At 38.8% G+C, this 21,150-nt stretch overlaps 1 protein-coding gene across 2 annotated transcripts in view; it reads left to right on the forward strand.

Annotated features, from left to right (window-relative positions):
• Positions 1–15,053, forward strand: part of LOC135324668 (synaptic vesicle glycoprotein 2C) — a 120,509-nt gene extending 105,456 nt beyond the window's left edge. For both annotated transcript variants that reach the window (XM_064501393.1, XM_064501394.1), the window contains one exon: positions 4,892–15,053. In XM_064501393.1, the coding sequence (XP_064357463.1) occupies positions 4,892–5,075 (184 nt within the window). In that variant the 3' untranslated portion in view covers positions 5,076–15,053. The remainder of the gene's footprint in view (positions 1–4,891) is intronic.
• Positions 15,054–21,150: the final 6,097 nt, after the last annotated feature.

Consider the following 21,150-nt stretch of genomic DNA (forward strand, 5'->3'; position numbering starts at 1 on the left):
TTACTGAAATCTGGAACTTTTTTTTAAAGCAAGTCCACATTGATGCACCAGCACTGTCTGACTGATATGCTTGAGGGATTTATTGACATCTTCTAACTGGCAAAGGATTCTTGCTACCCAGCTCCCTTGGCCGGTAATGAGGATTGCTTATGGACTCAAAAAGAGATTTTTATGCCAGTGATTTGCCCGGTAACTGATGAACATGACGGACACTGGTATATTTAGTAATGATTTTAGGCTTTTGGATTTCTTCACTTAGTTCATTCAGGATGCTGAGATGACACATCATGTATCTGATCATTTGCAGACTTTCTGTATACTCCAGCACTTTCCTGAAACACTATAGCAAAGGTCGTATTAGTGTTGCAGGAGAAGACGTGTGTATTTCAGCATATATGTTGCATGGCTTTTTTTACTCCTCTGAATTCAGTAGAATGAACTATGAAGGGATGAATTAATACAGATTTTAGCTGATTTGAGTCACAAGCACCTTTTTAAGAAAGATGGGGGTTTTTTTAAACCAACAAGTTCTGAATTTGCCATCCCTATCCCTCAACAGTTTGCTCAATGACTTCATTCTGAGCGTGCAACAAATTCACATTCAGACACCGTATTAGAATTGAAGGCTATAGAAGGAGAATGTTGAACAGTGATACTACATTTCAGGCACAGGTAGCAACAGCTATATAATTAGACATTTTACTTAAGCCTGTAAAAAATGTTACTGTTTCTGTGACAGTGGATGTCACAATAAATGACCAGGCAAAATGATGTGCATGTTCTGTATTTTAGGCAAAAAAGACATCCCTGACAACTCTTAAAGATCAAAAGATTGAATTGCTGCTGGGTTGTTCATTTTGTATCATGAGAACAGCCAAGCCAATAAAAATAATCTTACTTTATCTTACTCTTTTCATGACAATTCGTTAATATTAATGAGGTAGGCCTAATAGCAACATCTTACAATTGGAAAAACTGAATAAGTTAGATTTACAAAGCAGAACTGGATTTTCAGTGCCAACAAACTACTTTAATTTTACTCAGTTATAAGAAATGCTGTATTATAATATTACAGGTGTATCTTCTATTGCAAATGGTATTTGTATTACAAATATTATCCACTACTATAGAAATACAAATACAAAATATTTAATAGAAAAGCACAAAATATTTAATACAAATACCAAATACAAAATTATAATGCAAATGTATACACAATTATACAAAATTTGCATTTATTATTTATGCAAATAGTTTATTCAATTTATGCAATTTATACAATTTTATGCAAATTATACAAATACAAATTTAATACAGTTATACAAAATACAAGTACAAAATTAATATAAATACAAAATATTTAATGTAATACAAAATATTATAAAAATACAATATTTTGTATTACAAAATTACCTTAATCCTTAATATGGCAATATTGGATATAGAACTGATAATAGTTCTAGGTTATAGTGGCAGCTCTGAATGTGCTATCTGTAGAGCCCAACACATGAAAATAAATGATCCAAATTGTTCAGAAAATTGTATTCAGACCCCTGTTATAACTAGGTGATGCAAGCAAATAGTTTCTGTGAAATAACTTACCTTTATAAGGTAATATAAAACAGCATTGAGTGTAAGTAAAGCACTGCCTTTCAAAGATTTCATGACCGTATCTCTACCAAATTTGTATTAGCTAGATCTATATATTCTTTTGTGACTTCTAGTAACTCTGAATATATTGAGGCTGCTGATGGCTAAGCGTCCATTTTCTCTATGTGAATACTATTATTTTCCTGTAACTATTATTTAGGACAAGTTTGGTCTCACATCAGTACTGAGAGCCAAAGAAATTGTATTTACATCTGCAGACACAGAGGCAGACACACAATCACCACTATAACTTTAGAAATCTCTTCTATGCATAAAGAAGGGCAAAATAGGAGCAGTTCTGACTCTTTTCATCTCCTTCTTCCCCAGACTTGTTCAAAATAGCTGCAGCCTGTTATTACCCCATCAGATAAATTCTGTTTTCTAGGCTGGCTGAGCTGTCTTTAACCTTTTCCTATCTGTGGTAAAGTATACCTCACCACAGTCTTTCCTCTTCCTGATCCTCCTTCCTATCTCCACTGTCATTCACCCTAGGAGATACATCAGTCTGGAGCTCCTTCACTGTCAGTAGCTTCTCCCCATTCTGGTCAGCTTCCTTCAGACACTCTTCTAGTGCTTGGCTTTATCTGCCCTTATAGCACAGATGTTTCTGTCTTAGAGACTTGATGTTATTCTCTCCGGGGCCTTGAAAGATTGCTCTAGTAGGGTGCTTCTTCACCACTTCTTTCAGCCCATCTCTCACTCCTCCTTTGGACTGATTTCTCTAAAAGTCTTCCTAAAACTTGCTTATTCTTCCTCTGAGGAAGGAATTGCTGCGAGCATTTCTCTGTCAGAAAGCTTCACAAGCAACACTTCCAAAATTTGCTCGTCAGCTGCTCTCAGCGGTAGGCTCTCAGGCAGCCCTCGCTGGTCTGCATTGTTCCTTCTGTCAGGCAGCAGAGCATGTCACGCTGAAGATGGTCACCTCCAGGATGTGCAAGTTTAGGTTTTTTGGCAGTAAGTATTGGATAAGGTCTGTAGGTTTAACCAAACTAGTAAGGGCTTTAACCATTCAGGAGGCATATCTGAGTATCTTCTGCTTGCTTTTTCAACCAGTTTCAACTAGGTTTTCTGGATAGTTTCTGCTCTGTGGTCCACATAGACTCTCTCTCTTTCCGTAGATATCACTGATATTTCTAATGGTGCAATATATTAAGGGGTAGCATGTTTTGCACGAAGAGGAATTGTGATTACTTCAGGCAAAGCAAACATTACTTTGCTAAATCCCAGCTATTTTAAAGAGACTAAGAGGTCAGAAAAGACATATAATACTCAGAGATAACACTGGAACAGTAAGTATTGAGTTTTAGGATTTTAGTTCCTTAAGAAAGGGTTTAGAAGAAGAGGATTGACTTTGGTCTGCAACCATGGACAAATTAATACTTAATGTTAGCTGAAAAACACCTTTTTGAAGCTGTATTAATCAGTCTGTTTCATGTTTTCAGTCTGTTTCATGTTTTCAGTCTGTTCTGCAAACATTCTGTTAACTGATTCAGAAATTTGCTGGTCAAAGTACAGTTACTTCAAATTAGCACATTTCTGAATCTTGGTCAGATTCTGAAGTTGACTCTGTTGGTTAACTAAAAAAGTCCATTGAGTTCAGCTTCTTGGAGCAAACTAGAGTCATGCAAAAGTATGCCAGCAGAGTCCAGAGCTACCTTCATCATTCTTTTGGAGCAGTGTCCTCAAATACATCAGGCCTGATTCAAATTCTGAAGGACAGTTTGAAAGCACAGCATGTCAGGACGTGGACAGTGCTGAAAAACCCTTTATCCTGGTGAACTGTGCCAGATAGAAACTTTTACCTCTCCCCTAGCATGACACCTGGAGGTAGGACACCGAAGGGCCTGACTGATCAAAACTATTGAGATCCAGTGACCAGACTGGCAGAAGAGAGGAGTGGATAAACTAATGACACTTCGGGCTGTGGCCATGTCCATCTGTTGCTTGAGGGAGAGGACCTCTTCTCCTTTGATGTCATGGTTTGCCTTCACAGAATCAGAAAACAGTGCTGGAAGGAACCATGACAATTTATATCCCTGCTCCCAGTAAGGACCATGTCTGCTTACTTTGAGATCTGTCTGGGCTGCTTTTAAGGATCTCTCAGACTTACTTCCTGGAAATTTAGACTTATCTGAGCGAAGGACTTCTCTTCCTCATAGTAAACCTCAGTTTGATAACTAAGACTCTTTTTAGTCACTCAGTCCATTAAGATTTCTGTTAATCCTTGGTGTTTAGGCTGGAGGCTTTTCTCTCTGATGGCAATCCTACATAATATTAACAAGAAAGAAACATTTTGTTCCGAAGAAAGTTATCATCCTCCTGATTCTTATTATTTTATCCCAGTGAGCACAGTTTGAACTCCGGATAGTCTTTCTCTTTTTTGCTTCTTAGAGATTTGAGGAATGTTAGAGATTCCACTGTCGTAGAGATATTTTTGTTGGTACATTTTGTGCAAGGTTATTCCTGAAGCTATGAATCATGTAGTCATGTCAAAACACAGTTTATTAAAATGATAGCAGTTTGCATAGTATATCTACATGTTATCGTTTCCAAAACTATGCAGATCAGTGACTCTTGGTTTAGTTACCAAGTACTACTAAAATCACACCTGTACAAAGCAAAAGCCCCTCTGAATTGCCTAAGTCATCCTTTCTGTTGGCAGTCCGTTTTCTTTCCCTTTCTTCTAGAGTTTCTCAGTTGTTTCTCGGTGTCAGTGCAAGTTGTTGGGTTTTTTTTATGTGCTCATTCTTTTTACTCCTAAGAGATAGTCATTCATTATTATTGGAGGTCTCATTAGCCTTTTGAGAGAGTGTTATTTCACCATATATATCGTCTGTGGGAAATGCATTTCTTTTCAGTACCCCAGGATGATCATCCTCTTACTCTGATGGCTTCCCAAATCACTGTGTAGCACTTGAAAGCTTCCCCATCTCCTGGCTCTCAAGCCAGCATTTCAAATGTTATTGAATTTCCCTTTGCAAGTCCTTTTTCTTGTGTAGAGGTGCAAAGTTACTTTTTCAGTCATTCATTTTACATTTTGGTCCCTAATGGAGCAGAATGGGTTTGCCTCAGTAAAGTGCTATAACAGTTGAGCTTTGGTTTTGCTTTATAAAGACAACGGGCAGAATCTTTGTTGGCACAAATTCTGTTTAAGATATTGGGGGTTTATTCCCACAGAGGATTTGTCTCAAAGGTTTTATTATTTCACACATTTTTAACTTTATTCTGTTTTCTCTTCTAGGGCAACAGGCTTTGGCTTTTTGAATGCACTATGCAAAGCAGCAGCTGTACTTGGAAACTTAATATTTGGTTCCCTTGTTGGTATAACCAAAGCAATCCCTATTCTCCTTGCTTCTACGGTTCTAGTATGTGGAGGTCTGGTAGGACTTCGGCTTCCTGACACAAGAACCCAGGTGTTGATGTAACTGGAAAAAGCCATTTTATTATTTATTTCCTTCTTTGTACAAATGTCAACTCTCCTGACTGGCGGTGCAAAGGCTTCAGATTCTCAACACTTAGCAGGGTGCTCAGATGGCAAAAATCAAACACAAAACAAGATACTATGGAGTGGCGGAGATTTAGAAACCTCCATCTGAAAGTTTTAAATTTCTTATTTTTGTTTGCATACTTCGCTATTTAAAACAACTTAACTTCAAACTGCAAAGCTACCTCTTAAAACATTTTCAGAGTTATGTCCAGGAAGGTAAAAACCATACCATAATTAGATATTTAAAATATTTAAAAATCAGTCATTATTTAAATATACATACTAAATTTGGCCATGGCATTGTGAGCTTTTGTAAAAATACAGACCTGCAAGTCAATTACTTACCAGTACTGGTGCAGAAAAAGCTAATCTTACATGTATCAATGTATGCAGCATTATCAGGAAACTGTATTGCCTGCATCAGTATTGAGTGGCTATATTTAAATGGTGGAAACTTCCTGCATTCTCAGAAAGAGGCACAGGCAGGCTTTAGCAGCAGCGGTGCCTCTTTCTTGGGAAACCATTTTATGTAGATTTGATCTGGAGTAAAGATTATTAACTGTACCCCATATTTGCTGAGGAGGGGGTAACAACTACTACAAGGAAGAACAGAGCTCATAAAGGTGCACAAAAAAGAGAATAATAAAATAAACACTTTCACTTTTTGCCACTGGTCCTCTAGAAATTGTTTGTTTTCTACGTGCTTGTGGGCATCTGCAATATTTTTGTCATTTTTAAAACAGTGAATTTGTCTTTCTCCATAAGTGAATCTATGAAAACCAATATCTATGTAATTGTAAGTATGAATAAAGGGAGAATCAGGCCAGTGAATTATATGAAAAGTAAGATACTTTCAGAAAAGTGCTTTTACTATTTAACCTTTTAATTTGTATTTCTTTGTCATAGAATGGTTATAAAAATAAGTGCTAATAGAGTGCCACCTACTTAATGTAGTTAGGTGAAAACTTCAATATATAGTATAATTTAATTAAACACTCTCAAAACAAATGTATTGGGTTTTTTTGAAAACAGTAGCAAAACAAAGAAAAGCAATAATACAAACACCTTAATAATTTTCTCACTTTATACACTCTGTCACATAATCATTTACTCAGCTGATTTGTAATAGTTCTGGAGATACCTCGCCATTTAACACTTTCATACATCTCTCAAGAAGGCTATTAAGAAAGAGGCCATGCTAGGGCTGTGGGGAGTGGTAATGCATACATTCCTTCCAAGCCATACAACATGGACTGTGTCCTGGATTATAACAAATCGTTCCCTACTAGTCCTGCTTCCTTATGAAAGACTACTGGATCACTTTAAAATGTTAGCATTAAAAATTAAATAAAGATACTTCTATAAAATTAGCAGAAAGAAGGGGCAGATCCTCTGATGACAGAAACTGTCACTGCTTTCAGTGGAGCTAAAAAAATTTGTATCAGCTGATGAACCATCTGCAGTTTCAAGTTTCAACAAACAAATCTGATATACATAAAGGAAAATTTATCAGTATTTTTTCAAATTATGTCTGACAGCTTTTGTCAGGTGGCTGAATCATTGCCAAAGAAATTAGCCTTTCAGATAAGGTCATCATATAGTAACATATATTTTGCATGAATTTTTTTCTGTCTCATATAGGATGATTACTTACTATTAGGCAGTAATATCTAGTACTGCCTTCTGTGTGAGTCATCATCACAGTCTTACTAGAAGAGTCAGAAAAAGACAGTCCACAAAAGAAGACCATTCATTATATTTGAAGTTCACTATTTTTATTTACTGAATCTAGAAGTTAAATTTCAGTTATGAACAAATGCCTGTGCTAAATAGTAGCATCAAAATATTAGCCAAGAATGTGTTTTTCTGCTATTAACAAATGAGAAAAGTAGTTAAATTAAAAAGCACGAGTACTCAAAATTTGTGGGCATTTTTTCATGTTGATAATTTAAATATTGTATAGTAAGAAACAAAGTTTAGAAAGTATGCTTATTTTACAATATATAGTCCAAATTTTTGAGATAAGATATTTTAAATATAAATCTGATTTATGCATGTCTTTTAAATTTCCCAACTGTGTTTAAAAGAAAAAGAGAGGAAGAATTATTTTTCACCAAGTTCCAAGTTAAGAACAAAATGCCATACTTAGTTTTGCATGTATGGCTTTTGTCTGCTTGTCACAGTCCTAGTATTATTTCAAGGCTGTTTTACCCAATGAGCATTATATTTGACTTTGGCCCTGCTTCTCTGTGCCGTTCATTAGTAGTATGTGTCCACCTCTTTGTACTTACTGCACATCTTATTTTGAAATCTGAAGCCTCTGCACGTGTTTGGAGTCAACATCAACGCAATGGAAAATTACATTGTCATGCTATGCACTGTCCACTTGAAGTAGTATATTCTGTCCATCTCTGTATGTAATACTGAGGAACAGCCAGATCCAATACATCATGCCATCTGACCAGTGTGGAGGTGATGGGGCACAGGAAAAAAAGGTTCAACTTTTGAGGGCTCCACTTCAAGACTAATATGCTAAAATCTTCTTACATGTAAAATTATGCTGATTTCAATATTGGTTCTTATACTAAATCCTGGCCACATCATAAGTATGTGATTAAGTCTGGATATAGTGAAGCTAGCAGCATGAGAGCCTGTGCTTGGAATATAGCAGCAGCAGGGAGCAGTAAAGACAAACAAAATGCTGAACATCATGGACCTTGCATGGTCCAGGATTAGAGCAAATGCTCTAAGACAGGAGAAGGAAAAAAGGAAGAAAGGAGAATAGCAGGTAGGAGAGGAGAGGAAAGGTAAACAGAAGAGAAGAACAAAGATTAAAAAATCCCTGTACATTGCCAACACATTAAGCAAAACCTAAGGCTAGAATTTCCCCTAACTGGTGAGCCAGTTGGCTAAACAGATTTGAGCTAGTGCGCAAGCCAGTATGAAAGCTGTTTGGACAATCAAGTAGTTCAGGCTTGAGTGCAGTAAAGATGTATCCCGTAAAGAGAAAAGGAGTGAATGCAATTTCAGGCTATGAATAGTTGGTTACAGTCCACAGGCTGGAACACAAGTATTTAATCTGTGGAGATCTGGGCCCAAATGTTACTTAGGTTATAGGCAAAAGTGATTTGGCTGGTCTCTAGTGAATATGTGTCTTTCTCCTGCTTCTTCTTCTTCTTCTTCTTCTTCTTCTTCTTCTTCTTCTTCTTCTTCTTCTTCTTCTTCTTCCAGCTTCCAAAGCAACTCAGGTAATAAATACTGGACAACAGGAATTTCACTTCCTTTCTATCTCTATTCATTATATCTAACACAAAGGGTCACTTAGTGGCCTGTTTAGATCCCTGATATACTTATGATATACAGGTTGTTTGCACATACATTCAAAGGAGGATGCCGTGTACTGCTGTGTATGGCAACGCAACTACATTATATACACACAGAGAACTAAACTTGATTGTGTTTGTGTATCAGAGCTGTCAAGCACATAGAGTCGGAGCTTCCTGTTTGTCTGTCGTGGTCACTGAACTGAGTGACCACTGGTTGGAAACTTCTTTCAGTCTAAATTGAAGGAAGATACAAGGTCTCTAGTGCCCTTGAGCTGTAAAGCTCAGAGGCTCACCACAGTGGCAACAGTGATACAAAGTACAGTGGCCCCTGAAGAGAGAGAAGTCTAACAGCATTTACTGTAGTATTAATCAAGCTAGTGTAATGTTTTAAATTTAAAAACTGTCAACAGAAGAGACCGCGTTTCAACTTTTGCCAAAGAAATTTTATTTTCATTAGTTTTACTCATGACAGATTGTTGGGTAGTAGAGCTTGACTTAACAGACTCTTATTTCTTCAAAGCATCTCATTCATTGTGTTGGTACATTTTAACCAGGTTGGCTATGTTCTTGTTAGTACCCTGTCACTTGGAAGCATGCTCTACAACATTTGATATGTGTGGCATTGATCGCTGAGCAGGGACTGCTGGCAAGGGAATCAGGACTACGTGTTCATGGTTTCAGGAGTGCTGAAGTGGATTGCTTAGGAATGACATGTTGGGAAGCCTTCTTCCTCTATGCTTGACTTCAGTCAGTGCCCTTCCAGAGCTGTATATTGCAACATGTAGCCACAGAAGAAAAAGTGTTAGCCCTCCTTCCTGATGGCTCCAGTAGCCTATTATTTGCTTATTGTCTTAGCAAAATGGGACAGCATAAGACTGCTAACTCAAGCTCCACTCTCTTTTTCTTCACGCTTACCTTTCCGTTTATTTCATCCCAAATTGCTTTTCTGACCAGAGGTCTGCTGTTAAAGACAGTTACAGCTCATTCTTCATGCTCTCAGTTGCTTTTGACTTCATAGTAACATTGAGTAGCAAGGTTTGCCACTTAGCTTTTGCAGTTGGGTCATCCTTTTTTAAACCAAGATGTAAAACAAACTCAGAAGTCCCTCAGACAATCTCACTTTTGTGAAGCAGCCAGAATCCACGTTTCCTTTCATAGCCAGAAGGCTGAACTAATACAAGGAGGAGCCTCTTGTCAAAATGACCCTTGTTTAGCTCCATCAGCTGCTGCTGTGTGGTGACTGGAAATACAGAGGAATCTTCTTGTCTGTGCATCTAGCACAGCTCCATTTGGAGGAAACGTTATTCTCTTTTCTTGTTTTCTTTTTCTGCCACTCTGGAACCTCAGCTTCATGTAACTGCCTGAGCCTGCTCTTGAGGCACATCCGCTGGTTCTGGTTTTTAGCAGTGTAACAGGGCTATCGTCCTCAGCCCCTCATACTGATAGCCTCTGTGAGGTGGGCTTCAGTTCTCTTCCTCATAGTGAGTTTTAAAATTATCTCCCCTTGACCCAAACAAGGTAATATCATGCTAATACAACCTGCATGCCATGCTTTCTGTTTAATATTAACCTGAAAATGCGATTGAAATTTCAATTGCAAGGTTAAAAAATAATGCTTGCACTCCGGGGGTCAAAGATGCAAGAAGTGAAACAGAATTGCTCCACTTCCTCCAGAGCCTTGAAAGAAAACACATGTTCAGTAATCATATTCCAGAAGAAAACAAGTCTGAGAGACTGCTTTTCCTCTGCATTTCCTGCCTTCGGATTCAATAAACTCCCTGTGAGCACTTGCCTCAATTAGTGTGTCCCAATACAGTTAGTTCAGGGAACCCAGCATGAAGACAGAGACTTTTGCCTGCAGAGTGGAGGCAAGACAGGGCTCGTGCAGTGATGTGGAGTTAGCAGAGACACATGAACCAGCGAGTCTGGAACTCACATCAGAACCTGAATTAAATAGGAAGCACCAATTTAAAATGCTACTTGCAGATCTCCTGTACCTTCACCTGCTCTAATCCAGCCTGCAGCCAGTCCATATACTGAAATCAGCCTCTTGATTTCTGTGTCACAGCTCAGTTGTTTTCTTCTAATATTGATAATTTCAATGAAGTGGTGCAAAATATTTTTGGATCACTGTTATTTGCATTCTTTATTTTTGTTGCAGTAGTGAATAACCTACTTCTTTATGCAAAAGCAGGATACTTCAGTATTTAATCCTACTCTAATCCTCCTCTTAATTCTAAAATTATACAGAACTTCTTCCACATTCAGGACCTTTCTTTGATGCACTGACTTAGCATGTCAGGAACAGGAAAAGGCGGAATGGAGCAGACTGACTTTTCTTGTTTGACCATGGGTCTAATTATCTCCAAAGATGCTGGCCTGTAATATGTAGCATGCTTTACAGGCCATGGAGGACATCCTCTCTGACTAAAAATGAATAAAATGATAGCAGTAATTATTGGCAGTCTCTTCCCAGGACACACACTCAAATTAGAAAAAAAGTAGGAAAAAATACAGGTGTAATTGCTCTCTGGGACTGGAGTATTAATAGTCTCCTTTGCCTGAGAAAGGTCGAGAACACATCACTTGCTCCTACCCACTGCACAGTCCAGCTACCACAGAGAGCAAAGAAGTTACTTAACCTCAAAGGTCTTTGGATGAGGATGACTTGACACAAAGTAATATTGTCCCTGCCCCACCAAGATATTCATGGATATACATTTTAATGCCACGTAACTGAGAGGGTCTGGAAATACCAGAGGTCTTGCCCAATACACTGGCCTCGAGCACTTTCACCCGAGCTGCAGCCGGGCACCTCAGGCTGCAAGCGAGAGCACCACATTGCTGGCAGGCTACTTTTCATCGCTCTCTCCACAGCTAGCCACCTAGGCTCGTTTGTCTCGGATACTAAGCATCTACTTTTTTGCTCCCCCTCTTACTTTGTAATTTTGGACTTGCCCGTCAGTTTTTTCCAATAGTCCTGACCAGGCAAGCTGAAGCTACTTGCTACTAATGAGCAGCATTCATAACTCATTGCAAGCATAATACTCTGAGTCCAATGTCTTATATGTTGTTCCAGTTTCACCTGTTGTCTACAGCTAAAGTTGTCACCTAGCTGTTCTGAGAACATGATGTGTTTCCTAATGTGTGATACATGCCTTCTTCTCTTAATGTCTGCCTTGTAAATACAGGCCTGTTCCCTGCTCGCAATGTGATAGAAGTTATTTGTGAACTTCATGTAGACCTGTCTTGTGCAATTAAAAGGTGGACTTTCAAAAGAATAGTGTGGGGAAAAAATTATAAAATGGAATCAAATTAAATACAAGCCATAAATAGTAAGCTTTCAAGGCCTGGGATTCAATTATTATTATTTTTGGCAGCCATTTTCTTTAAATCCTACCCTGCAGCTATATAATACTGTAGATTTTAAAGAAGAGATCATATACAGTTGCCAGTGAAGATCTGTGTATATATAGACACACATGTGGGTGTGGGTGAATATACATATTTTATATATATATATATATATATATATATATATATACACACACACCCCTATGCCAGTATACATAGCACAGGTGGGTATAAGACTTATGAACCATATATCTTAAATAGATCTCATTGGTGATGTCTCTAATTGTTACTTTCTGCATTATGGTTTGAATACAAATATCATCCTGCTCATTTCCTTTTACAAAATTCTTTACTTATTCACGCAAAAAATTGGTGTGATGCCAAGATTCATCTTAGCTGGCCATTACCTTTGTATCCTTGGAAGAGAACTCCTGGAATGGTCTGAAAAATAAGCTTGACTTAGCTGTACCTGTCCCCCAGCCACACTGTGCCAAACCGCAAAACAGCTCACCATGTAGAGGCACTAGTCAGGTGCCAGTGACTAGGAGAAAAGCTTTGACACAGCACTCTCAGCCACTCGAAACCCTCTTAAGTTTTTTTCTCTTATTCAGAAAAAAAAGTCCTTAAAGATGTTCCACGTGGATCTCAATATGTTAACTTATGTGTAATGTATGAGAAAAAGTCTGTGTCTTCTTTCTGTATTGTATGTTTTTCGTTGTTCCTACATACGTAGCTGCTGTCGTTCTAGTAATGTGGTTATACAATTGTTTACTGCCGATCTTATCAGCAATCTTTGACCAGCCTGAAACAGAGCCATTGCCAGGGTGTCTTTCAATTAATGATTAACATCCGCAAAGATCTACTACAGTAATTAGTGCTGTATAAAGTAATTCCAGCTATAATGCAAGTAAATCCAGGTTTAAAATAGCAGCACATGCACACACACACGCTCACACATAGCAGTGAGGATGGAGAGAGTTCTTTCAAAAGCTCTGGCATTTATTGCATTTCTCCTTCCCTATTTTCAGGACATTCACTCTTTTCAGTGTGCTTCCTCCGGTGGGGGGCATGCACACATGCTACCCAACTAAGGAATCAGTAGAAGAAAGGATGTATTCCTTTCAGAAGAATTAACAAAGTATATTTACTATGGGAAACCTAACTAATTTGTACTAAGACTGAAACAGCAATAAAAGAAACCCAAGCTGCTTACAATTGTTTTTTGTGTTCCATGAGTAGATAAACCCAATACCAGTCTAAACTAAACTTTTGGGAGGAGAGTATAAAAGGCAGCAATGTTCACACAATAGTATTTTGGGGAAGTACTGGGTCTTTTCAGAAGGAAAACACACACTCACTGAGTGATAGGGTAGCATGCAGTTTCTAATAGTGATCAGGAATAGACAGCTTTAAGGAGAAAGTGACTGTTTGGATTTCAAGTAAAAAGTGATGATATTACCATCCATATGGAAATTTGTAAACATAGATTAAAATCAATAGTTTTAAAGGAGAGAAAGAATATTAAAATTTGGAGAGAAATCTTACGAAAAGCAAACAAAATCCCATTATCCTTTTTGTATAAACCTTACAGCTCTTCCTATTTCTTCCTGCCACAGATCCCTCCTAGTATGGTAACTGATTCCATCAGCACTTTACTAGTGAAATCAAAGGTTTTGCTTGCATTTACAGCAAAAATGAGAGCAGGTATGAACCCAGTGCTGCAGGAAGGCTAACTTGTTTTTAAAGAGTAAAACACCATGCTGCTAGCAACTGGGTTTATTGTCTTCCCAGTGTTTTAGGCTTTGATCCTGTAAGCTGTTACATGAAAGTAGTGATGTGTATGGAAGCTGATTCCTGTTTAAATCCTGTTAAATCAGTGGATCTGCAGGATCGGGATCTTAGCTTTCTCATACTAAAAATGAATATTTTATGTACTTGATCGTGTATACTGTCAAGTTGGAATTTATGAGGTGAGAGCAATGTGTTCATTTAGTCCTTTTTTTTCTCTTTTGCATGAATAATTTTAGCCTGGCATTTCCCTGTGAAGGCAACATGTTTCCCAACCAGTAATCGAGCTTGTAATAGCATCTCATCTTGCAAGCTTAATGAATCAACTGATAACTTTTTTAGCCATTTTATAAAATATGTTGTATTACAATTAAAAAAATCCCCAGAAGTGCTGCATTGCCCTCAGCTGCATGACATTGCAACCACTAAATTGTATCCTGTACTTGGCCTCAAATGTATGTAACAATTAGGTGTATCTAAGCAGATTTTTTTAGGTTGGCAGTTTCCTTTGCTGCGTAATAAGTATGTGCAAAAAATCAGGCATCAAGCACTAGGTATTGAAAGTAGAGCTCTTTGCCTCACTGTAATTTATCAGCATTGTCAAGGTACTGATTTTTTTAAAAGCTAGTTAGCATCTTCTAACGCTAAGCAACAGAAGGAAAACAAGTTTTCTTTCCTAGTTTTTTGTGAGCTATTTTCTCCTCCCAGTTTCTCCCACTAAACTTCCACTGAAATTGCTAGCTGATCTGAGCCAACTGGGAGCGGAATTTGGCGAACTGTCTTTAGCATCCAAAGGCACAGGTGTGTTAGCGTGCGTATGTTGGCAAGGAAAATCCTAGACATTTTCTGTTTCTTAATGTGAGAAAACATGTACATATTGTGTATACAGTAATGAGATATTTTGAAGTCAAATCCCCATTTATACATACATTCACTTTCAGATATTCTAATCTGCAACAAGATCTTGGCAATGGTCCTGACCTTTCTGTTTTTTGATTTGTTTGCTTCTTTTACTGCTGTGTGATCTCCTGGTAATGCGGGTTACAGTCATCACTATTGTATATATGTGCTTGCATGTGTGTGCATTGATAAATTCTCCCTTTCGGATTTCTGAATTTTCCATTTCAAGTCCAGCCGGTACAATTGTGAACTCATCTTTCTAGTATGCTCCTCCATGTCAGATTGCCAGATACCAAGATGTTTGACCAAGTGTTTCAATTAAGTCCCCTGAGGAAAGCTGTCTGTATACTCGTGAAAGGGCATGCTCTGTGTAGGATGACTGTGTACAGTATAAATCTATAAAATGTGGAAGTGTTTATAAATTTATCTGCCAAATATTTATCATCCATGTAACAAATGCAAAGTTATTTAGTGTACATCAGATTAATAAAGGGGCATTTTTTGCTCCATTATATTCAAATAAAGAGTTGTTCTCTGCAATGAATACACATGAAGTGTGCTGATAGCTAGACCATCATTCTTCACTGCTCTCAAAATACTGAAAACAGTTGTTTTATCTTAACTAGTTCTTTTTTATGAAAGCTCTCTATATATTTCATTTTTTGTGCTGGTAATAGAAGATGAAGACTTTTTTAAAAAAATATGGTACAAGTAAATGAAATGTAAATGAACACCATAAAAAAAGACAGAGTAAAATTTGCTATGGTTGCAAGAGACAAAGTTCTCCTTTAGTTAACCATCTGGGATTCATATTTTTGTAGCACATAATTGGACGAATAGACATCTGGTCTTTCACTACATAACTGCACGGCAGGGGTATGTTATCAGCCAAAGGGTCCAGTCAAACTCTGTGTTAGCATACTGGTGTAAGGTATAACAATCTGTGCATCTGAAAGGCTAATAGGAATTTATACAATAAACTATGGTTCCATGGGAACCAGGCATCCACCACCACCAAAAAAAAAAACCCCACAGCACTGCAACAACAATATCTCTTTATTGCATTTGTGCTCTAAGAGCCCCAGAAAAGCATCAACTGATAAAATGTGGTAGCTTTAAAATAACAAAAAACTGCTGAGTTATTTATATTCTGCCATATCCATGGCTGGATCAGGAATACATTTCCAAATATAGGTTATTCCAAACAGATGATGGAATAAACAAAGCACATGAGCTTCTTCAGCTGTGTCACCAATAGGGAAAAGTTAGGCTACATGTGAATTTAAGCATTTTTCAGCTGATGCAAAGCATTGTCTGCAAACCCAACAACCCCTAGGGCACACGTGAATTTGTGACTGTCCTTTGGCAACCAGTCTGTTCTATTTGTGGTGGAGTGTGAAAAAAAATTCTTCATCTAGTAAGTATTACCAGCGAAAGTAGTAATCCATGTTAAAAGTTCTCTTAAAATTACACCCTCATCTATCTACGTTTGAAGCGGGTGGATACTATAACTATGCTGGTCTCTTCATCTAATGGAGATGAAGCTTTTATGTCTGTGTCTCCTAGTCTCCTGATTGAGGGAAGAAATTAAGCACTTTTGTGCAGAAGGGAATGCACAATGCAAAAGGGAATATGGGAGAAGAATTGCACATATGCTTCCTAAATACCTTACAGAAACTTCATCTGGTCTGCAGAAAACCTTCAGCAGCAAAGGATTCTTGTGTCAACAGGGCTTAGAGCAGTTTTGCAAATGTAGCGTGTGATCCTGTCAAAAGGTCATTTCTGCATTTTTCTGAATAATTTTGCAGACATACCTGTGTCAGCCTGAACTGGAAAAAAATAGACCTCTGGCCAACACAGTTATTCTAGCAAAGTGGTGATGCTTAATTTAGAGCATTAGGTGCTTCATTTAGAGCACCATGTGCATGCGTGCATGTGTGTATGTATGTATGTATATGTGCATGCACCTTTGTATTGTGTGAATGGATACAAGTACATAGAGACTGGGTGCAAATGTAAGAGGAGGAGGCAAAATTTTGTGGAATGCAGCATTATGTATACCTGACACTGAACTTTAAGACATATCATGCGTGTCCTCCATGTGGTTTGCATTTGACTAGCATGCCAGCTGGATTGTGATTATTATTTAATCCATTGCAATTGTAAAGTTAAGCATATGATATATTGGGGTGCTGTGAGATCAGTATCTGATCCAAATCGCTCCCTCTCCCACTTAGTCATCTCTGGAACTTCTATATGACACTTCATGTTGGCAACAGAGAAAAAGAAATGGCTCAAAGTTCTCCATAGGCTTTCCTAAGAATCATAAGATGAGCTGAAAATTGTACCATTCTGTATGTTTTCTCATGGCACTATATGCAAACTCTCAAAATACTCAGCTGAATTCACTCTTTCTGCAGAAAGCACGCAGATGGATTGTGTTACTTCCTGCTCTTGGAGTGGACCAAATTGGTCTGAATGCTACTGCAGTAATGATTTTGTATCATTACTGCAGACTATTGTTATATATGCAAAATAGCTTGGGAAGACACCAAGAACATGTTACAGAGAGATCCCTTGCTATTTCATAGAGCTAAAAGAAAGGACCTGGCTGCATCGATGTCTGTAGCTATTGAATTACACAGAGGTTCTTAAACTGTGATCCACTATACCGCTATTGACTGTACTATGGTGCACGGCCTTCTTCAAACTTCCACATGGACTCTGCTCAGAAAGCTGAATGTCATCTCTGTGTTGAGACCTGGAGTCAGAAGCTGCAGCTACTGCTGCCAGTGATAGTACGTGAACAAACTCTATTTGGAAATGCTTGCACTAATCCATCTAGGCAATGTTTCCAGCCCTGAAAGTGAGAAGACAAACCAGCGTCGGTCTTATCAACCCTTGATTTATCTGCCAGAAAAGCCATGACTTTTAACCACAGAATGGAAAATTGTCAAAGTATACCTTCAAGCACACCATCATCCAATGCTGAAAAAAATACGTGTTTAAGAATCATTAGCTGCAAGAACAAAATGTGAAATGTCTTCTGTAACGACACTTTGGTTGGTCACATATGTTAATTAGTTTGGCTGAATTCTGATCAGATATAGCTTAGGCTCCAGATCTAGCCTCAGCTCTCCCACAGGATGATAAAGGCAAATGGCATTAAAAAAAAAATCACGATAATGCACAGATTTGGATTGTGGCAGAACAACACTAATTTCATCAGTGGTTGCAATAGCTCTGAATGGTGGATTTTACAGTAGATTGCATCATAACATATATACTTGTGTCTTTCCTTATTAATCATCTAACACTGAAAGTTCTTTAAACAAGAGAAGAAATTCCCTTGCTAAAGGAACACACCCAAACAAACCTGAGACAAAGGAGGGTATGGGAAGATAAGGAGGAGCCATTTTTTGCATTTTTCTTGGACTTTCTTCTTCCCCTCACCCAAGGAACTCCAAACTGAGTTTGGAATTATGGAATTTGCACGTGATTCTTTTGGGCGCTATATTTAAAGCCACATTTGCCCTTCAGGTGCATTCCTGCTAACCACTGCCTTTAACCTCCTAAAACAATCACAAATTCTGACAGAGAAGAGAAATAATTTTCTTCAGGACCTGGGTGTAAGTGTGTCCATACAGACTTCAAACTACTTAACCCTGTGAATCTCAGGGAGTTCTTGACTTTAAATAAAAACATCCTTTATTTTGCAGTCAGACCAGCTGGTGGACTTTACAGAGGATAGGAAGGAGAAATCAGATAAAACTAAGAGTAATTCACTTTCAGCCGTCCTGCAAGTGAAGCCATTAGCGGAATCTTGTATTTGTTATGTCATTTAGCTTTGAGTGGCTCTCCTTGCACACAGTCCCCGCAGGACTGTCTTGCAAACTCAGCTTTCTGCCTACACATATTTTCCAGCACTGGTGGTAGAGCTAGAACATCTGAAAGGAAATCCTACTGTTATATTGATTAGCTGGCAGTTTTTCCTAAGTTTATTTCCCATCCAGTAGGTTTGGTGGGCCTTGGTGGGCCTTGGTGAACTGTTATCTATCAATATGTTCCCATGATATTCCATAAATGATAAGATTGCAGAAATGATTGTTTTGTTAGTCTCTGTTAAACTTATATGAGAAAACAAGCTTAGGCTACTTGAGCACAGGACTCAGGGTAGCATATGCTAGTCTGCAGCCCAGGTCTCAGTATGCCGGAGGAGTTTGACTTCATGCTTTCAGTCTATCTGAAATCAGAGGTTTTTAAAAATTAGAATAAAATGGTGGTTCTGTTCAGAAAAAAAAAAGGCTGCTAGCTATTGCCTTGTTAGCAAAGATGTTGAAGTAGGCCAAGGAACAATAAGATATTGCTATACTCTTGAGTTACAGGAGTATCAGTATTACATAGTATGAACTCTAACCTGTCTTCCACTTTTGGTAGGGCTGTCACACTGTGTTTCGTGAGCTAGAATATATATAAAATGCATAATAGCTACGGACATGAACATAGGGAACCCATGTCCCAGGAGAAAACTCCAGATTAGACTGGCAAAAGCATATCAGGACTACTGACTGATCATAAGCTAAAAAGATAGGTGGATGAGAGCATACATCTGTTTAAAAAGTCCTGTGTAACTAAATATATTACTTTGCATTGTTGTTGTTACAAGAATGTTGAAATCAAGGAAAAATACCAGTTCACTTCAACATAGGACCCTCCCTTCTTGCAGAAACATGAATGCTGGCCATGTCAGGGGAGCTAGTTTTATTGCAGAAGCCATTTCTGGTTATTGAAAATACGCAGGTCCACGTTGGTATAGTGCCATTTCCAATCTGACCTGCAGGTGGAGAAGGAAAAATAGCTACCAAAAAGGATCAGGAAAGATCTCACTAACATAAAGCTTGCCTAGAGCTTCAGCTGTATTGCACTTTGCACAGCAGCAGGCCGAGATCCTCAGCTTGCAGGTAAACTTACTGACAGGAAAACACGCGCCTCGTAACGTGGGCAAGCAAAATACCCTGAGCTGGGGACTAGTTTACCTCTGCCCACAGACAGTGAGTGCTCAGGGAGAGATTAACTCAGCAGCAAATCACACTCATTGCTTCAACCAGGGCATTTTCAGGAGCTTTGTAATTGCCAGAAGGTTTTGCTCTGGGATGAAACTTTGCAAATAGCACTATGGAAATCTTCTAACAGCAATCAGTCACTGAAAAGAGATATTTAGAAGTTCTACTGGTAAAAAACAAGAGTGGTTTCACATAGCTTTTTGCTCCCCTGTAACCAGAATTAGCAGCGTGTATTGGGGGGGGCCTTGAGAAGTGAAGCTGATGAGGAGCCCGCTCCACTTGGTATTACATGTCCCTGTGTTTGTGTACGGAAGATGCCCGCTGTTTACCTCCTACGTGCCAACAGCTTACAACTGTTGTGAGGCCTTTGATCCTGCCGGGAAAGCGTGGTGTGGAAAGTGGACACGCTGGAGCCAAAGCAGCAGCCAGGGAGTTGGGCAGCTCCGTCTGCGTGCTGACGCAGCCCCCAGGCTGCCAGCGGCGGGGGCCTCGGGGCACACGGCCTCCGGGACGTACTGTCCCAGGGGTGAGCCAGGCTTTTGGGTTCCCCCGGCGGGTGTCGAGCTGCAGCGGGCTCCGGGCCCTGCCACAAGTGCTGCTGACACAACCCTGTAACCAGCATCAGGATCCCACTCCCTCACAACCTACATGGGCTTCTCGTTATTTTTTAGGTGGAGTTTAAGATACTGGTTTTAATTTTACAGCTGTGGCTGATTTGGGATCTCGTTATCTGAGGAAAACCTTTTTCCCTTAGAATAACAGCAAAGCAGCTTCCTGGAAAGTAAATGCAACTGAAACCATTTTGTCTTAAATAAGAGGAAGCTGCTGACACTGTGTTTTCTGTGAAGGTCCTGGATGCTGAATTAGATTTTCTTCCTTAGCCTCTCGGAGCCTGAATTTGTCGGTCTTTTAGACACGTTCTTCATTTTTACACTAATGTGAATAATGAGAAGCTTTTCAAAAGACTGGAGCTGTGCCAGTGGAAAAGTGGTGGAAATGAGAAGACCAGAATTAGTCTAGTGGAAATCCATAGGAGCCCAGTCTGTGCTTTATCTGTGGGGTAGCCCTTGGCAGGCAGGAAATAGCTGTGAGGTTGCTTTAGTTGTCACACGCTACCCTGTAAATGTAAAGCTCCTAGTGCTCTGCCAAGAAAGCAATAAATAAATAATATATTAATGAGTGAATAATGCATGGACTCTTAGCAGAGTGGAAACATTACCAGGCACATGCGATCGCAAGGAAGCACACTGTATTACAAAACCAAAAACACAAACACCGCCACAAGCATTTCTAGCTCACAGATAACACGTGCGGAAACAATCTAAATTTTACTTTTGCTGCATCCAACCCGGTAGAGAAAGCTTCTTGCTGAATCTGCTTGCTACAGCCGGGCACAGATGTTCCCTCCTTTCAAACAGTTCTGAATTCATTTTTATGGTCATTCATTACATCTAGACCCGGCGGGTCACTCCCCGCTGAAGTATTCTGTCAAATGAATAAATATTTATTCCAACAGACAAATGGAAAAAGCTCTTTTTTGGCAGAGTTCTTGGAGAAAGATTATCACCTCTGTCTTGCAAAA

Source organism: Dromaius novaehollandiae, chromosome Z (assembly GCF_036370855.1).
Source record: "Dromaius novaehollandiae isolate bDroNov1 chromosome Z, bDroNov1.hap1, whole genome shotgun sequence".
Classification (NCBI taxonomy): Eukaryota; Metazoa; Chordata; class Aves; order Casuariiformes; family Dromaiidae; genus Dromaius; species Dromaius novaehollandiae.